Here is a 20,754-nt window from a genome sequence, read left to right on the forward strand (position 1 = left end):
TTTAAATGATACATTTTCTCAGTTTAAACATTTGATATGTCATCTATGTTCTATTCTGAATAAAATATGGAATTTTGAAACTTCCACATCATTGCATTCCATTTTTATTTACAATTTGTACTTTGTCTCAACTTTTTTGGAATCGGGGTTGTATTATTATTATTATTATTATTAAAAGTGTGTACTAGAGATTGTATATTCATACAATACACATAATACACAGAGGCATCTGGTTTATTTATTATAAAATCCACATTAAAAAACAGGGCTTGATAAACATTCATAATCTGTGCAGTGTTTATTCTCCAATTCAATACAACTCCAATTTATAGGCCAAATAAATTCTGATATATTTTATATATTTTGTTCACTTTCATCTCATGCAAAGCAAAGTAAGTAAATACTAATCCTGTTTCATTTTCACATATATGATGTTCCGTCATGTTATACAGACATAAATAGCAATTTATAACAGTGTGAATTATAGAAATACTGGAGATGATAAAATATTCAAACAGATGCTATGACGTCACACTACATAAAAAAGCCTCCAGAATACTTCTATTTTGTGTCTACAGTACGTAAAAAGAGCATCATCTCAATCTGAATAATCATAAAATATTATAATATAGCCTCGTGTATTATTGCTTGCAGCAGAGAACATAGTTCAGCATACACAGCTTATAAATGGTTTATGTAAAAGGTGACATTAAAAGGATTTCTATTTTAAAAAAAGCAATATATTTCCACAGTTCAGATTCACCACATTTTCAAATACAACATGATTTACACTGCTTGCATATTCAACACTCAAACTTTTAGTTTTATTCCTGCAACTATGAGAAAAGAAAAAAAACACTTTCACATTATAATCCAATCCAATAAAAAAGAACTAATTTCGTGGATGGTCCACAACATTAAAGGGAACTATAAACAGAAATATGATGGTGTTTTAGTGTCAATGAAAAAAAGTACAGAGGGAGGGGGTAATACTCTGAGAAAAATCAAATTTCTGAGATTAAAGTTGGAAATTTATAAGAAAAACTCAGACATTCTCTGAGATTATAAAGTCTTAATTTGTGATAAAAAAAAAAGCCCTCAGAAATTTATATATTAAAATGTTTCAAATTTATGAGGAAAAACTTCACTTTACAAGGTCAACATTATTACATCACAGACGCCACGGCTGAGTGGACAGTTACAGGAAATTCAGTCTTTCCTCCTCGACTGTGTAATATAAAAGAAAGCAGTAAGAGATTTTTAACTACATTCCTCAGACTGCACTGCATCTGGGAAGCAAGACATTGTTTCTGAGTTGTTGTTGCTGTTGTTGTTTCTTGTACATTTGTGTCTTTTTAATCTTTAATCTTTTTTTCTCGCAGATTTGACTTTAATCTCAGAAATTCTTGGAATATTCCTCCCCCAACTCCATTTTTCCCCTTTTCCTGCAATGGCCCTCATACACCATTTTAGATATAAAGTATGATGTGTGCATTCTTTATGATGAATAAACAGTTTTAATGGTTGCCATTTTACATTGCAATAAAGAAATAACAGTTCAGGATGTGCTGTTATTGGAAAATAACAACTTGATTGTGTGATTAACTTAAAAAAAACACTCTCATTCTCTGCTCTTTGAGGTAGTGGCAACCCAACAGCATTAAAAATAGAGGCTGTTTTTTGGTTAACAGTCGAGTAATGTAGCCAGTGAATAGTAAATACATTACACTGAAATATAATATTGAATATACTGTAGTATTTTCTATTATAACAATACAATAAACCAGGTATAAGATTGGTTTATTGGATACAGGGTTGTTTCCTGTAAATCCACAGCAGATTTTATGGCTTTCTGTTGACCTTCAGCTGTCATAATCTCACTTGGATTGACCTTTAAACTTTCCAGAGGCAGTGTGACAGCAAGCAAAGATTTTCTCAACAAACAGTGCTGTTGTTTAGGGACAGGGCTAAGGCAGTGTGTGTATATATATATATATATATATATATACATACACACACACACACACACACACACACACACACACACACAGTAGCCTTATTTACAAAGATCAATTTTCACCTCATTTAATCCCAGTTTAGTCAATTCCCAAATCCTAATTCCCAATCAGATGGTGAAGTTCAGTTTAGTTCAGTCTGCTTCACATTAAAGCAAGAAGTCATATTCAATTTCCAATAAAACAAACAATGAACTCAGGGAGATAATAACGTGAACAAAAATTATAGGAAGATTCAGTGCAGATATTAACAAAAGGATAAAATTGATAAAAGACATAAATATCCATAAACAGCAAATGTTAACATTTTAAATATGTCTTGAGGAGGTTGTATAAAAATAAATGTTATATCCCAGTGAACTGCAAAAAAAGGCATGTTAAGAAGTGAAAATATCTTGAATATAGTTTAATGTATAGAGTATTTAATATTATAAGATTTCAGTTATCCACATTAAACCTGTTTCTTGACATTTTTTCTTACCAATTTCAAGCTTTAAGCTATTTGCAGATTTTTTATTTTATTTTTAATTTTAGGTATTTATTTCAAGAATCAAAATGGTCTGCCAATAGAATCAGAAAATTCAAAGCTTGACATGTGAAAGCACCTAAAAGCACGTGCATGTATTAAAGATATTTTCACTTTCTGAGATGTTCTTTTTTTGCAGCGAAGTGCACCAGTTATTAAAGTTAGATTTAGATGCAAATTCCTTCTGGTGTGATTGTTTGAGAGGTCCTCATGAAGTCCTCATTGTCCAGTGAACATAAAATCTGAGGAAATGAATGTAAAAGGATTGTTAAGATATACAGGATCCTCTGAGATATAACAGATTAGTTAATAAATGCAATATGATAATATGAGAGAAAAGTGCAGGACAGATATTTTTGAAATAAATCGCACTACATCATGTTGTTCATTAGTGATACTTATTTTGATTGTATAACATCATCACTAACCAAACATGAAAGATAGCAGAACAGTATAATTTATTAAAAGGTTAAAAGGTTAAATCACTGTTCAAGCACTTTTCTTAATCAAGTTTCTTTAGGTGCTGAAGTTTCCTGATGTACAAAAATATACAAATAAATTGCTGTAAGACCGACTTTGATTATTCATTTGAATGTAGATCATATTGCTCTCTCACAATGTTGTACCTCTGCTTTCTAGTCAAATAATAATAACTAGCACTAATTTTCTCTGATGCTAGTAGTGTAATGAGTACTACTACTGATGATGATGATGATGATGATGATGATGATGATATGCAATTAGCAGTTGATAGGCCCAAGCACAAAAGCCAGTTTTATGAGCAAGTGCATGCAGATGTTTTTGTCACTGAACATACTGTACAGGTCACCTTTAAGCCACATCATATGGTGTACAATGACGTCCAGAAAGTGTACAAACACTTCTACTACTATGGCTTCCCAGACTCCCATGGAGGTCTCTCATGCTCGCCTACAATGTTCAGAGAGAGAGGAGACGCAGAGAGGGTCTATGTTTCTACTGTGGTGAGTCCGGCCATCTGATAGCAAAATGCCCGGTTTGCTCACCTAGCACAAAGAAAGAGTGTCAGATCCATCAAGAAACCAGTCAACCTAGCCCAGCGAGTCCTGAAGTAGTTCATAAGTCACATTCTCTAAAGTTGCCTGTTCTGTTAAAACTAGCAGACTTGACCCATGTTTTCTCTGCCTTCATAGGCTCAGGGGCACAGGGGAATTTCATCAGTAGCACAATCATCCAGAAATACCATTTGTCCACAGAAGACCTCCAGAGACCAATCAACCTGAAGGCCATAAATGGAGGCCCCATTAGTGACAGGCTCATAACCACATGCACATCACTCCTCGAAATTCAGGTGGGAGCCAGCTTCAGCTGTTTTTTTTTTCATGGAGAAGAAAGGAGGAGGTCTTCGCCCCTGCATAGACTATCAAGGCTTAAACCAAATCACAGTAAAATATCCCTATCTGCTTGCCATGGTGCCATCAGCCTTAGAACAGCTTAGATCAGCTAAGAGTTTCTCAAAGCTGAATCTCCAAAGCACAGACAACTTGGTCAGGATTCGAGAAGGCAATGAATGGAAGACGGCATTTAGGAACTACATCTGGGCAGTTCGAATCTTTGTCATGCCTTATGGCCTTCCTTGCATGCCAAGGGTCTTCCAGTGCCTCCTTAATGATTTTCTCAGAGACATGCTGAGGCGGTTCATAATTGCCTATATAGATGACATCCTGATCTACTCCCCCGATGAACATTCTCATAACGAACATGTAAGGTCAGTACTCACCTGATTATTAAAGAACCATCTGTACATTAAAGCTGAGAAATGCAAGTTCCACATCCACCAGCTATCCTTCCTGGGGTACATCATCAGCTCAGAGGGTGTAAGCATGGACCAGAGTAAGGTCGCGGCAGTCACATCATGGCCAACTCCCACCATGGTGAAGGAGTGACAACGTTTCCTGGGGTTTGCACATTTTTATCATTGCTTCCTTTGTGGGTTCAGCATGATTGTTGCTCTGCTCATGACCCTGCTAAAGAAAGGACTGCACCGCTTCCAGTGGAACTCAGCAGCCAAGGAAGCCTTCAACCGACTCAAGTCTGCCTTCACAATGGCCCAATCCTTCAGCATCCAGACCCTACTAAACCATTTGTCATAGAAGTTGACACTTCAGAGACAGGAGTAGGAGGGGTCTTTTCACAGCGAATTAGGAGAGAAACCAAAATTGCACCCCATCGCTTTCTAGTCTAAGAAACTCACCCCAACAGGACAGAATTATGAGACTGGGAACTGAGAACTCCTTAGAATTTAGATTCACAATCTCCTACCGTCCTGGTTCTAAAAACACTAAAGCAAAAAAAAAAGTATTGGTGGGAGAACATGCCCTTGGACGCGAATCATTTCATCTCTTCCTGCTCTGCCTGTGCCCAAGTGAAGATACCATGACCTCCACTGGCTGGAAACCTCTGTCCTCTCCCGGTGCCCCAATGACCCTGGTCACATATTGCCATAAACTTTCTCACTGACCTACCCTGATCCTAGGGCAACACAGTCATCCTTGTGATCACAGATCAATTCTCCAAAGCCCTCAAACTCCTCCCATTACCCGGTATCTCCACGGCATTCGAGACCGCAGAACTCCTGTTTAATCACATCTTCTGCTACTATGGCATTCCTGAAGACATCATCAGTGACTGGGGTCCCTAGTTTATCTCCAGGTTATGGGATAAGTTCATGGACAGGCTAAGGGTATCGGTGAGCCTAACCTCAGGGTACCACCCACAGTCAGGTGGAATGTGCCAACTAAGAGAGAGGCTGCTTCTTCAGAATTTTTTTTGTATGAGGAACAAGAAGGACTGGGCATGATTCCTTTCCTGGGCAGAATATGCACAAAACTCCCTGAAACATTTCACTACTCAGTTAACCCCATAGGGCGGCACGGTGGTGTAGTGGTTAGCACTGTTGCCTCACAGCAAGAAGGTCCGGGTTCGAGCCCCGTGGCCGGCGAGGGCCTTTCTGTGCAGAGTTTGCATGTTCTCCCTGTGTCCGCGTGGGTTTCCTCCGGGTGCTCCGGTTTCCTCCACAGTCCAAAGATATGCAGGTTAGGTTAACTGGTGACTCTAAATTGATCGTGAATGTGAATGGTTGTCTGTGTCTATGTGTCAGCCCTGTGATGACCTGGCGACTTGTCCAGGGTGTACCCCGCCTTTCACCCGTAGTCAGCTGGGATAGGCTCCAGCTTGCCTGCGACCCTGTAGAACAGGATAAAGTGGCTAGAGATAATGAGATGAGATGAGTTAACCCCATTTCAGTGTATCCTTGGCTATCAACCACCACTTTTTTCCATGGGATGATGCACCAGCTCAGTTCCTGTCAGTGGATTCATCGTTCAATAGGAGCAAGCAAGTATGGGAAGAGGTCCACCAGAGACTAGAGCAAGTCGACGAGAAGTACAAGCAGTATGCAGACAAACCTAGAGGCGAGACCCCAGAATATACTCCAGGGGACTGAGTGTGGGTATCCACAAAAGACTTAAGAGAGCCCAATACCTGCCGGAAACTTCAAGCCTGATACACAGGTCCATACAAGGTGATTCTCAAGGTCAACAAGGTCTCATACAAGTTAGAACTCCTACCTCACTGCAAAATGGCTCCCATTTTTCACATCATGCTTAAAGTCCACCACCCAAGGTCCTCTAGCCACAAACACACTCACCCAAGAACCTCCTTCCCTAGATCTAAAGGTGATCCCATGTATCTAAAATCTAAATTGTGTGAAGAACAGGGGCCATCTGGCTTGGCAAGGGTTCAGGCGTTTGGCTGTCTTCAAATACTCTAGATGCTTGTGGTCTGTAAGGATGGTAAAAAGGTGTTCAGTGCACTAAAACCAGTGCCTCCATTCATCTAATGGCAGTTTGATGGCTAGGAGTTCTCAGTTCCCAATGTCATAATTCTGTTCTGTTGGGGTGAGTTTCTTAGAATAGAAAGCGATGAGGTGCAATTTTGTTTTTTCCCCCTAATCACTGTGAAAAGACCCCTCCTACTCCTGTTTCTGAAGCGTCAACCTCTACAACAAATGGCTTAGTAAGGTCTGGATGCTGAAGGATTGGGACCATTTTGAAGGCAGACTTGAGCCTGTTGAAGGCTTCCTTGACTGCTGAGTTCCACTGGAGGCGGCGCGGTCCTTTCTTTAGCAGGGTCATGAGCAGAGCAGCAATCATGCTGAACCCACAAATGAAGCGATGATAATTTGCAAACTCCAGGAAATGTTGTAGCGCCTTCACCATGGTGGAAGTTGGCCATGATGTGAAGTTAATAAAATCCTCAACTCTCGACGCAGATAAGGGAAGCTTGAGTACCTGGTTGAGTAGGAGGGGTATGGCCCAGAGGAGCACAGCTGGGTTAGGTCCAAGATGTCCAGGGACATCTTGGAACCACTCATCACACAAGAATTCCACAAGGAGCATCCAGACAAGCCAGCGCCAAGAAAGAGAGGTCACCCAAGAAAGGAGCTTGGAGCACCTGGGGGGGTGGGGGTCCTGTCAGTAACAGCACTGTAAACCTGAGTTCGGGGCAGCCCCCAAACATGGCCATTCCAGACTACAATTTCCAAGCACCATAGCACCCCTCATCTCCAGAGTATTAACAAGTACACATGTCTCTTGTTAGTCTGCATTCAGTCCCCTATATAAGCTCAGCAGTCACAAATACACATCGTGAAGTATTGTTCTATGTCCGAGTACCTGACCTTACTGAGCCTTCTGACTTTCTGCCTGACTACTCATGTTTAGACTTTGTTTACGTTTATTTCCTGACTCCGTTTCCTCGCCTGCCCTCTGATATGCCATTCGCTGATCGATCAAGCTTTGCCCATCCCTGACTATGAGATTGGCTTCTGGATTTGGATTTGTTGACAGTTTGTGATGCACCCGCTCTCCCATGCGCTTGCATCTGTAAGTGCTTGCACCCTGACAAATGTTTGGTTAAATGTCCATTAGCATGTTTCACTTTTACTAGGTGATTCTGGTAGCAATCAACAAGCATCTGGCAGAAGTCTGATTGGATATTTGTCTTCTCTTCTTGGCAGAATTAGCAGAGTTCAATTATGTGTGTGTTTCATGGCACAGACACAACTTTTAAGCAGAGTACACATATTTGTGAACTGCCATGGCCTGGAGTAGCCATGGCCTAATGGTTAAAGAAGCAGCTTTGGGTCCAAAAGGTTGCTGGTTAGATTCACTAGACCAGCAAGAATGGCTGAAGTACCCTTTAGCAAAGTACCAACCCCCAATTACTCCCCGGGCTGCTCTGGCTATGTTGTACGTCACTCCGGTTAAGAGTGTCTGCTAAATGCCATTAATGTAATTTTCAATAGGTTTGAAGTCAGGACTTGTTTTTTTAAAGATATTTTTTGGGCTTTTTTTTTTTTTCTTACCACTGAGGCCTTCACAGAACAAGTGTATTTATTTTTTTATTTTTTGTATGATTTATTTATAAAAGTTATACAAGACAATATGCACAACAGTCTTCACAAATAGTTACGTAGCTACAGAACGTATCAAACAACCAAATAGTGAAGACACACTATACAACAAACCCCCACCCTTCCCAATCAAAAAAAAAAAAAAAAAAAAAAAAAAATATATATATATATATATATATATATATATATATATATATATATATATATATATATATATATACCAGCAAAGAACCTGTACCAATGGCAGTTGGGAGGTTAGAGTCTCATACTGTATTGTAACCCATGTTCATTCATCATCAATCCAACCACTCACATTCACACCAATGTACACACACACACCACACACTCACTTCCACTCACATCCATAAGGATACACACACACACACACACACACACACACACACACACAGGCTCCTCCACTTGCATTAAGTGAGTAGTTTATAGGAAACATATGGAAAGAAAAAAAAAAAATTCTTGCATGCTGCTAAACTAACTTACTGTTATTATAGGCTGTCATGGTACTGGGCTATGGTGCATTGGAGGAGATTATTTAATCAATGGTGGCGACATCTAATTAAAAGGAGTTGACATAATCTAAAACAGGTTCCCAAACCCTATAAAATTTGGGTGAGATACCATGCAAAGAATATTTGACTTTCTCCAGAGTCATGAAATGAACGACATCCCTAATCCATTGAGAAAGGGAGGGGGGGTGGGAATCTTTCCAGTGCAGCAATATGATACGTCTTGCTAAAAGTGATAGAAAGGCCACCAGTTCACAAAAATAGGGTGGTAGTTTATTGCCAACAGGTAGGACACCAAACAATGCAGTTAATGGTGACGGACAGATGTTAGTGGATGTGATAGCAGACAGAGCATCAAACACACCCTGCCAAAAGTGCCCAAGAGCAGGACAAGCCCAAAACATATGGCCAAGAGTGGCTGGTCCTAAATGGCACCGATCACAGCTAGAGTCTACCCCTGGATATACACGGGCTAGTCTACTTTTGGACCAATGGACCCTATGCACTACTTTACATTGTAAGATTCCATGCCGGGCACAAACAGAGGATGAATGCACCCATTTCAGAGCATGATCCCACTCCACAGGGTCTATCTCTATATTGAGATCAGTCGACCATGCAGTACGTAGTGCATTGGAGGCTGAGGAGTGGTGCGCAAGGAGAGTGCAGTAAATCCTTGAGATACTACCTTTCATGTAAGGGTTGATTTTGAAAATGATGTCTATGAGTGTGGGAGGGGGTTTAGTAGGAAATTCAGAAAAATGTTTCCGTACAAAATCTCTTATCTGCAAGTATCTGAAAAAATGGGTTGAAGGCAAATCATAGGCCTGTGCTAACTGACCAAAAGAAGCAAATTTACCATCAATATAAAGATGGTTAAATGATATAATTCCCTTATCTCTCCAAATTAAAAAGGCGTTATCAATGCTAGATGGAGTGAACAGGGGATTAGAGTACACAGGAGCCAAAGCAGGCATAGCTTGTAATGCAAAATGTTGCTTAAATTGTGTCCAGATTTTAAGACAATTTTTAACAACTACACTATCTGAATGCACAGACGGTGATGAAGTTGTGGGAAAGCACAGAAGGGAAAGTAAAGATGATGGACCACATGAGGCCTCCTCAACTTGTAGCCAAGGTGGAGGTTGGTCACTAGAATAATAGCAGTGTAACAAGGCTCTAATATTTGCTGCCCAATAATAAAGTAAGAAGCTGGGGAGGGCCAAACCACCCAGCTCTTTAGATTTTTTCAAGGTGTCTTTCTTAATTCTAGGGGCCTTATTATTCCATAAGAAGTGAGAGATGATTTGATCCAGTGAATGAAAGAAACGTTTACTAAGAAAGATAGGTATACATTGAAAGAGATATAATAATTTGGGGAGCACATTCATTTTAACACAGTTTATCCGTCCTGCAAGAGAGAGAGGCAAGAGAGACCATCGCTGAAAATCCAGAGACAGCCTGAACAGAAATGGGGAGAAATTACACTTAAAGAAATCTGAATAATTTTTGGTTATACAAACACCCAGGTACTTGAAACATTCTACAGATGTTTTAAAAGGTAAGTCAGATAACGGATATGCCCTGGCTGCTGCATTAATTGGCATTACCTCACTTTTATGGAAATTTAGTTTGTAGCCTGAAATCTGACCAAATTTCTGCAGCACATTTAACACAAGAGGGACAGCCCTATCCAAGTCTGACACAAAGAGAAGAAGGTCATCGGCATATAGGGAGACCTTATGTTCAACACCACCCCTTAAAATGCCAGGTATCTGGCTGGACCTAAGGGCCACTGCCAGTGGTTCAATGGCAATGGCAAATAATAATGGAGAGAGCGGGCAGCCCTGCCGAGTCCCACGCTTAAGGGAGAAGTAGTCAGAATAATCATTGTTTGTACGAACACAAGCTTGGGGGGACATATAAAGAAGCCTAATCCATGATATAAAGGTATAACCAAAACCAAACCGTTTCAACGCATAGAACAGGTAAGGCCATTCGACACGATCAAATGCCTTTTCTGCATCCATGGAGACTACCACCTCAGGGGTGTCAGAGGAAGTTGGAGCATAAATGATATCAAATAAACGTCTAACATTATGAAAAGAATATCTATTTTTAACAAACCCTGTCTGGTCAGAAGCCACAATGGTTGGTAGAACCTTCTCCAGACGCCTAGCTAACATTTTGGCCAATAGCTTAACATCTGCACAGAGCAAAGATATAGGGCGGTAGTTACCACAAGAAAGTGGATCTTTATCCTTTTTTAAAAGGAGGGAAATGATGGCCTGTCTTAATGTGAGGGGGAGACAACCATTTTGTAAAGATTCATTGAACATGTTAAGTAAAATTGGAGCTAACTGATCTGAGAATGACTTATAAAATTCAGCAGGAAGCCCATCAGGGCCCGGGCATTTGCCATTCTGCATTAGCATTAAGGCACTTCTGAGCTCATCTACTGAAAAGGGTTCATCTAAACCAGATGATGTTGCATTATCTAAAGAGGGAATATCCAAAGAGTCAAAGAAACTGTCATACTGCCTCTCATCAGCCACGCATTCAGAGGTGTATAATTCAGCATAGAAGTCTCTGAACTGTTTGTTAATTAACTGTGGATCGATAATTGACCCATTCGTAGTACTAATCTGAGTAATATGCTGTAGTGAAGATGCCTGCCGGATTTGATGTGCAAGGAGTTTACTAGACTTATCTCCAAACTCATAGTATTTATGACGTGATTTTAACAACGACTCTGCAGCATCATTGGAAGCCAAAAGGTCAAATTCAGCCTTTTTCATGAGCAATTCTTTTGAAAGATCTGCATTAGGCGAACCCACACATTTAGATTGGAGTTCTGATATATCTCTAGCAAGGCCAGCCCTTGCCTCTGAGGAGACCTTTCTCTGATAAGCTGAGTATGATATGATTTCTCCTCTTAAGTAGGCTTTACACGCCTCCCAAATGACTGCTGCTGATGTATCAGTATTTGCATTAGTAGAAATATAGAGCTCAATAGAGTTCTTAATAGTAGATACAAAATTTGGGTCAGAAAGCAAAAAAGAGTTAAAGCGCCAGGGGGAACGCGTCATAGATCTACCAGAAAGGGAGATGTCCAACGCCACTGGTGCATGGTCTGATATCACAATAGGATTGTAGGAACATGAACTGACAGATGGAAGAATTTTGCTGTCAATGAGAAAATAATCAATGCGGGAAAATGTACCATGAACAGGAGAAAAGAAAGAAAACTGTTTAGAACTAGGATTGAGGAAGCGCCAGGCATCTACAACTGCATACTGCTCCATAAACATCTGAATTACTTTTGAGGATTTAGATAAACTACAAGGTTTACTGGATGAACGATCAAGTGAAGGGTCAAGACAGCAATTGAAATCACCGCCAAGGATAAGTTGGTGGGAGTTCAAGTTGGGAAGAGAGAAAAAAAGATTTTTGAAAAAATTATCATTATCCCAGTTTGGGCCATATACATTCGCTAAAATCAGGTTATTATTTCCCATTTTACCTATGATAATAACATAGCGCCCATTTGTGTCAGACATCACTTTAGTCACAGAGAATGGTACGGATTTATGAATAAGAATTGCTACCCCCCGGGCCTTACTTGAAAAGGAGGAATGAAAAAATTGACCCACCCACCCCCTGCGGAGCCGAGGATGATCCAAAGGCAGAAGGTGAGTCTCTTGTAAAAAGGCAATTTTAGTGTTTAGATGTTTAAGATGGTCAAACACTTTATTGCGCTTGACAGGAGAGTTCATACCCTTAACATTCCAACTAACAAATCTTAGAGCGCCACCCGATATACGCAGTGTGTTTGTATGCGCCATTATGTGATAGAATGACAATGAAGGCCTATAACACCACCAATAATTGATTCGTCCACCAAAAATAATTGCACCTGCCCCCACCCAAGCACCAGATATAAGAAATAAAGCACTTGGCTACCTTGAATAGGCCTATATAGAGTAAAAGCGACATGCATGCAAGAAAAAACAAAATACACATAAAACACAGAAAATCTAACTGAGAATACGATAACCCAAGACCCACCCACCACCCTCCCAAATCCCATAGATCCAGCTACTGCACTAAAGAGCAGCAACATGGAGCACTCTGATTCTATGATCAGCATATTTTCCACACTTCCTAAAGTAACGCGCTGCTCCCACACACACACAAAAAAACTCGTATTCTATTGCATGATGATACTATAACAGAAAACGGTTTCTGCATAGGCAGGCTCACATTTAACACTAATAACACGCCAACTAGGCATAACATTGTCCAAGCTCAAACCAACCAACCTCGCATAAAACATGGAAGGAAACAAAACAGCTCACGGCGCTATATCTAAGCACATAGCAGGCTAAGCAAAGAAAACCATTCTCGTTGTAAAACATTGACACCTGGAGCAATGTCAGGGAGTTCAATGTTAGCATAGTCTGTGTAGCTAACGAGACAAAAAAAAACCATTCATTAACGTTAGCACTGCCAAATACGCACACACACACCAAAAAGGACGCTTACGCTCATAGCACTGAATGCAAAGTTCAGTCACTTTCAGTCACACTGTTATCCACCTACAGATTGCGAACAAACTTAGTAGCCTCTGCGATAGACAAAAGCCATGCCCTCTCTCCGTTAGGCAGAGTGACACGCAGCTTGGCTGGATAAATAAGAGCCGGCTTGTATCCACGCTGATAGAGTTCAGACATACAGGTTTTGTACTCGGCGCGCTGTTTCAACAAGTCCGGGCTGTAATCATCGTAGAGGCGAATCCTGTGGCCATTGTAGAGCAGTTCACCTCGCTTGCGTGCTTCACGAATAACCTGGTCCTTGACCTGAAAACGATGGAACTGTACGATCACTGGTTGTGGCCGCTCGCCCGGAGCAGGTTTAGGAGCTAGACTTCTGTGGGCTCGGTCCAGCTCAGGAGGAGAGGCAAGCACGTCCGAGCCAAAAACGTCAACGAGGAGTTGGGAGAAAAAAGTGGACGGGCGGTTGCCTTCGATGTTCTCAGGTAGGCCGATTATCCTTATGTTTTGTCGTCTACTTCGACCCTCTAAATCAGCCACCTTGGTTCTAAGATACTCGTTGTCACGTTTAATAGCAGAGCATGCAGACTCCAATTGTTGTATGCGGTTATCCATGTCGGTAGCATTGTCCTCCAAAGAGGAAATTCTTTGACCATGGTCTGTAACCATATTGTGGAGGGAGTCCAATGTAGAAGAAAAGGTATCAAATGATGACTTGAAGTCAGCAGCAAGAGCATTCCTGTGTTCCTCCAATAAAGAGCTAATTCCAGCCATGCTAATGCTAGCGCTGGCCAGAGTAGAATTGTTTTTATCGAGTTTCCTGTTAGGCTTGGACATTTTGAGCTTGCCAGAATGAACAACAGTCGATATAAAACCGTTTTCAAGAGAATATTTTAAAAAAATACTAGATAAAAAGGTAAATAAAAAGCTTATTGTGGGAGCGGGCTGCGCACACGTCTACTCCACACACTACATACCGGAAGCCGCCCACCATTTTTTGGGCTTTTTTGACCTTTATTGGATAGGACAGTGTAGAGACAGGAAATGAGCAGGAGAGAGACGGATTGGGAAATGACCTCAGGTCGGAATCAAGCCCAGGTCCCCGGATTTATGGCATGGCGCCTTATCCACCTGAGCCACGACGCTCATGATCACTAAGAGGAAGTTAAGAGACCTTAGCAATTCTCAGAACCACTGAATTAATCATCCAAGTGTGTGTGCATGTATATTTTTGACCTTGTGTGATTAAATTAGACCGTGTGTTGATTTCAGAAAACCCAAAGTAAATTAAAACTTTTGCACCAAATTTTTGTTAAGTGAAGCCAGTCATCATCAGTGAAATTACTGAATTACTGAAAGCTAATATTGCGATGACATTCATGTCCACGATGAGTGTATGTAAACTTCTGATCGAATGAGACAAAAATCAGTTCATGAGGGGAACTCACCTCTATAGTAGTCAGGGTTAAAGTTCTCGTATATGGGGTAAAGTGGGTTCTCCTGTTCACAGCGAAGCTTCCTGGCTCTCAGAACGTCACGCACACACTGATGGAGGTACACGTATTGGCTCTGCAGGGGCAGGACATTGTTATGAGCACTGATTTTACACTGCAATGCTGCTGTGCTGATTTGGGAGGTGATCACTGATGGCTAAAGCTCTCAGGAAGCCCACCTCGGTTTGCACCATGTGTGAGCGGTGCAGACGCAGGTCGAACACACAGCCGTAAATATCAATGGTGCCACGGCTGTCCAGCTGCTGTAAAGCACGGTCCAGCACGATGAAAGTGCCTGTACGGCCCACACCGGCACTGAGGAAGAACAGGAACAGTGAGCTTTCATTGTTTATAAGCACAAAGCATATTACTCAGAACATACGGTCAAACTAACCGGAAAGACATGTAAAGAATAACTATATAGTCAGTGTTACAGATTTAACAAATGAATTTCTCTGTATTCTGACTGATCTAAAGCGAGCACTTGTGTATATACATTAGAACTCATTTAAAGGTAAGACCTGATTTACTGTTGACTGTTCATGCCATAAGCAGTTATGTTGAGAAGACCGTCCCGAGTTCCAGTAGGAATTACAAGTTAAAGGGGTGTTAGCTTTGGTTTTCCAATCCTTGTCAGAGATTGGAAATTACAAGTTATAACCTTTAGTTGAATGCACACAAGAGTTTCAAGTTGCACAGCTAAAGGGTTATTTGGTTTGTTCCACTTAAATGTTCTATCCCAAACCTTATAACAGAGACATTCTCTTTCAGAAAAGGATGTTTGTGGCATCATCGGGATTCAAACTCATGATTTCCTGACCACAGAGTGATCACTTAACCCATTTTTGCCCATTTCACAGTCTAGTTCTCGACACTTTTCAAATCCTGATTCTTATTTCACTCCCATTTTAATCAAATATTGCTCAGTGGCTGAGAAGTTGTTTCGTATACTGATGCATCAGGATCCCCGTTGCCTGCAACGATCCATCACCTTTTGCAGAGACGGCACCAGGCCTTGTGTACTGTAACTGAGGGAACGAATGCAGTTAGAGCAGAAAGCTTCAGCATGATTGAAGAGTTTGGCAAACCCCTGATGGTCAATGTGCAAAATTTGATAGATTACCTTTTCCTACTTCTGGCAGTTTAATGCAAAGTGTTTACTAAAATATGCATATTACTATAGTAGCTCTCTGACATGATCTGTCTTGGTGTCTATCTTCACTAAATTAGACCAATGAATCTGTCCTTCTTTCACTTCCTAGATACTGAACCCAATTTGTGGTCATCTGGGACTCGGCTACTGACTGATAGCTAAACCCAATACTAATAACAAAAGTTTTTAAATGCAAAAATGATTTGTGTTTTGTCACGGGTTAATCTGGGGTCTGTGGCTGTCACTTTTCATTAACATGGCACAGGAGGAGGAGCTGCATGCAATGTGGGCAGAGAGGAAAACTAATAAAAGGGGAAGAATGTAATGAAGTAAATCACAGCAAGATCAAAATCCAATAACTTTAGATACCACAGCAGAGGAAGACAGAGAAGCATAGTCCCTGCTGAGTCATGACCTCTGGATATGAAAGTGTGGAGGTGTTTTAATATGAATTCGATCATCTCTCTCTCTCTCTCTCCTGCCTCCCACACATATGTAGTGCATACACTAATTGCACTACTCGAGTTTCTTAATACAGCACAACAGCGAATTAGAAATATTTGTATCCATGTTAATTTACTTTCTAACCTTGCTTTGGCATCTGCCTACAAAGATTATATGGGGTCAGAGGTCAGGGGTCAGGATCAAGAGCCAGCAACACTCAGTCTGCCTGAAGCCATCTGAAACCTAGCTAAGTGTGATTTCATCACCATCATCATCATCAAAACAGTGATACACACTCTGTATCGGCAGAGGAGAAAGATTTAAAATGTTTAAATCTACAAAACCTATCAAAAAGGACATTAATAACAAGAAACTCAATAAGCACAGACGGAGATTAGTTGGGTGAAGAGACGATGATGAGGCTCGTGTTTAACTGTGAGAGACTGATGTGGATGATGCTGATCATTAAAGTGTGAACTCATTTCTCGTCGGAAACATCTTTAAACTTTGGCATTAATGGTGTTTTTCCATAATTAGATTAGGTTACAAATGTAGAGATAAGCAATCATCTTTCAGTGGGTCTTTATATGCAAGATTCTTTTTAATTATCTCTCTTTTTTATTAAATAGCACACTCATTCTGATACGTTATTGTTTCTATAGTAACAGATTGTACAATGAATGCACTACATAATCTAAGACTGAAAATAAATGGATTTTAAAAAGTGTGTTATTTAATGAAGAAAACATTGATGTAGTGAAGTTTTTAGGACACATTTAATATTTATGGAAGGAGTCTCAGGTGTCAGCACTTTATAACATCCTCAGTGCTTTGGAACATTTTCAGGACAGAGAAGTTCAGCTCAGCTCATTATCTCTAGCCGCTTTATCCTTCTACAGGGTCGCAGGCAAGCTGGAGCCTATCCCAGCTGACTACGGGCGAAAGGCGGGGTACACCCTGGACAAGTCGCCAGGTCATCACAGGGCTGACACAGACACAGACAACCATTCACACTCACATTCACACCTATGGTCAATTTTAGTCACCAGTTAACCTAACCTGCATGTCTTTGGACTGTGGGGGAAACCGGAGCACCCGGAGGAAACCCACGCGGACACGGGGAGAACATGCAAACTCCACACAGAAAGGCCCTCGCCGGCCCCGGGGCTCGAACCCAGGACCTTCTTGCTGTGAGGCGACAGCGCTAACCACTACACCACCGTGCCGCCCGACAGAGAAGTTTCTTGGTAAAAATGATGTGGCCAAGGGACACTTAGTGAGTGAGAGAGAGAGAGAGAGAGAGAGAAGGGAAGACTGTTTATCACAGCTATAAAAATCTAACTTGTCTCTTGGACATTTTACAACATTTACAGCCAGAATTACTAAGCAGTGCAAATTGGCATGAGGCCACAATCAAGAAAGTGCTGATGGGGGTGGCGAGGTCTAACCCTAACCCTACTAACAATGAGCAAATTAGCACCAAAAGCAGCGCAAATTAGCACAGGTACAGAATAACGTGTCTTGGCAATCAATATGTTCTGATAACATCTTCCTCTGGCATTCCAAATTAATAAACATGACCGAAGAAAATTCTTTCCCTTCTACCACACATTCTCTGTTCTCCTCCGAGCAGGAACTATCGCAGCCATGTCAGGCACAGATTGGGTCAAGACATGCTTTTGCCGTTAAATAATGGCACAATTAAATTGACTACTATGCAATTAAAGCAATAAATTGACTCCTGCAAAGCTTTGTAAACCATGTTGCATGATTCATTTAAATAATCTCCTTTCTCACATTTTGTGCTCTGAAAGGAAATCTCCTACAACTACATTTGCAATGAGGTCAGCTGGGAAAATAACTTTGTCCACGCCTTTCCATTGCTAACATTTCACTGTGTGTCTTAGTAAATCCTGGCAGTAGTTTTTATAATGGCAAAAGAGTGTTTGCACTGACGTAAATCTGGCCCTAAATCTTAAATATAACCATTAAAGTGTGTGCTTTAAAGTGTCGTTCATTAATAAATTAAACATTATAATTGCTGGCAGATCTCTGTAATGCAAGCGGAATAACACACTCCACATTGGGGTGGTGTGACGCAGCACAACCCAAAGTAGAACATTTTCAAATAAAAATATTTTTGTGTACCAGTGGTGGCTGCTGGTTTTTAAAACAGGGGAAGCCCATTTTACGCATTCATCGTAAAACCTGTAGGCCGGATATCAAAGCATAGAAAGGTGTGCCCCATTAGCATAGTGAACTAGACAACCCTACCTAGTGGCAGAAAGTATTTTTGCTTGTACATTTCATGTTATAGTCTGGCTTGCCAGGCTAGTGCCTCATATCCTTAATCAAAAATATCAAACATCCAAAAATCACTGGCTATTCAACGAAGAGCCTTGAACATCATACCCTGATATGCAACACAGAGTCTTTAACACAACACCCAGCTGTGCAACACATCCTTGAACATCTTCTGCAACACAGTCTGGAAATTCATAACCAGGTAGGCTATGCAACACACAGAACCTTGAATATTATACCCAGGTATAACCTATAACACATAGCCCACCATTCTCTTAACATTACTGAACAATATACACACTTCAGATTCATGAACATGAACACTATTTATACACAAATTCTGCCCTCCGCCCCTTTTCCAGAAAATGGTCTGTGACCCTGTCATACCAGCTGGTTGTGCTTTCCAGAGACTTCACCAATTTCTGTTAGCAGCTAGCACTGCAGATCCCAATAAGGCTCAAGCTAGCCTACAACCAGATTGAACTACAAATGAAATAAATGAGTGGATTCACGAATGATCAAACTGATAGAATGGATGAAAGTTAACGGAGCACAACGAGTAATATTTACATTTATTTACAGAGTAATGTACAGAGACATCAACGAGAAGAAACGTTTATATGAAAAGAAATTCGGACAGTACTTTGGCACACGACTGCACTTTCTCGACATCCGCTAGGGACTAACTGATCATACTTCCGTGTTCCTCACCGAAGTACCGCCCTTCTCATGTCTTTCAAACACTACCTCCAATAATCCCTTATCAGCCTGGCTTCTTGTCCCTCCCACTGTCTCGTTTAGTCCCAGAGAAGCCCGGCTTCCCTGGAAGTGACGATTTTGTTGATTTTAACCAATAACAACTAGCCGAAATTGGCTGTTCAGAGCCCTCTCATAGACTGCAACGGATACCCGGCTGCCAGTCAGTGTTGCCAGATACTGCTGACGTTTTCCATCCCAAAATATGTTCAAAACCCGCCAAAATGCACTTAAAACCGCCAAATCTGGCAACACTGCTGCCGGTCCATAGAGCCCATTGAAATAAGAAAGGTTACAGCCTGGCAGCAAAGGTGATTCTCGTAGCGAACTGCAAGTTCGTCAGACATCACTCAAATAAGTTACAGGATAGTTATGAACATAAATACAATCTTGGGCATATATTATGTTATGCAAGTTATTGTTTTAATGAGAATTCAATGTCGTAGACGCCGCAGTTTGGGGAGAGAATTTTAGGGGAAGCTCGGCTTCCCTTGTTGTCTCTGAGAAATCGCCCCTGTTGTGTACATACTTGTAACTGAGATACAGTTGTGGTCAGAAGTTTACATACAGTGACATAAATGTCATCTTGGATATGAATGTCTTGGCAATATTGGGCTTTCAATTTATTTCTCTGAACTGTACGTTTTCTGTGGTGAAATGATTGTATAACATATTTCTTTAATAGAAAAAACACATGAATTGGGTGCAGGTTTTAATTTATTTTGGGTTTTCTGAAATCAACACAGGGTCAAAATTATACATACAGGGTCAAATATTTACATACACTCACTTAGATTATTAATTCAGAGGTGCTGAGACTTCCAAAATGTCTCTTATCTTGCCAAGGCCTCTTCCTTTTAGCTATTATGACTGACTACAGCTGATAGCTTCTCTGTGCCTTCATAAAAAGGGTTTGTTTACAGCACTCATTGGATTGACCAACACACAGTAAAATTGGAAAGTCCAAGGAGTTCAGTGTAGATCTGAGAAAGAGGATTGCAGATGTGCACAACTCCGGAATGTCTCTTAGAGCTATTTCTAAACAACTGAAGATCCCAAGATCAGTTCAAACAATTGTATGTAAGTTACTGGGAGGTGTAGTTACTCTGCTAAGTCACTTTGCTTCAAGAAAACCCAAACAGTCACCCTCAGCTGAAAGGAAATTGGTTTGGATGGTCAGGAACAACTCAGGAACCACCACGGCACAGACCTGCCATGAACTGGAAGCTGATGGATCACTGTCTACAGTTCAGTGAGTGTTATATCACCATGGACTAAGAGGCTGCTATCCAAGAAATAACCCCCTGCTCCAAAATTGACACCTTCAAGCTTAACTAAAGTTTGCAACTGACCACATGGACAAAGAAAAAGCCTTCTGGAGGAAAACTGTATGGTCACATGAGACAAAGATTGAATTGTTTGGCCACAATGACCACGATGTACAGAGGAACACTGTACCAGCTGGTGGTGGTGGTAGCAGCATCATGCTCTGGGGCTGTTTTCCTGCCAGTGGAACTGGTTCATTGCACAA

General features: G+C 40.9%; 1 protein-coding gene across 3 annotated transcripts in view; it reads right to left on the reverse strand.

The window, feature by feature from the left end:
- Window positions 1-238: 238 nt before the first annotated feature.
- Window positions 239-20,754, reverse strand: part of ptprb (protein tyrosine phosphatase receptor type b) — a 119,344-nt gene continuing 98,828 nt past the window's right edge. For all 3 annotated transcript variants that reach the window (XM_060902773.1, XM_060902774.1, XM_060902772.1), the window contains 3 exons: window positions 14,746-14,881; window positions 14,522-14,642; window positions 239-2,783 (listed from right to left, as the gene is read on the reverse strand). In XM_060902773.1, the coding sequence (XP_060758756.1) occupies window positions 2,761-2,783; window positions 14,522-14,642; window positions 14,746-14,881 (280 nt within the window). In that variant the 3' untranslated portion in view covers window positions 239-2,760. The remainder of the gene's footprint in view (window positions 2,784-14,521; window positions 14,643-14,745; window positions 14,882-20,754) is intronic.

This window comes from Neoarius graeffei, chromosome 21 (genome assembly GCF_027579695.1).
Source record: "Neoarius graeffei isolate fNeoGra1 chromosome 21, fNeoGra1.pri, whole genome shotgun sequence".
In the NCBI taxonomy this organism is placed as follows: Eukaryota; Metazoa; Chordata; class Actinopteri; order Siluriformes; family Ariidae; genus Neoarius; species Neoarius graeffei.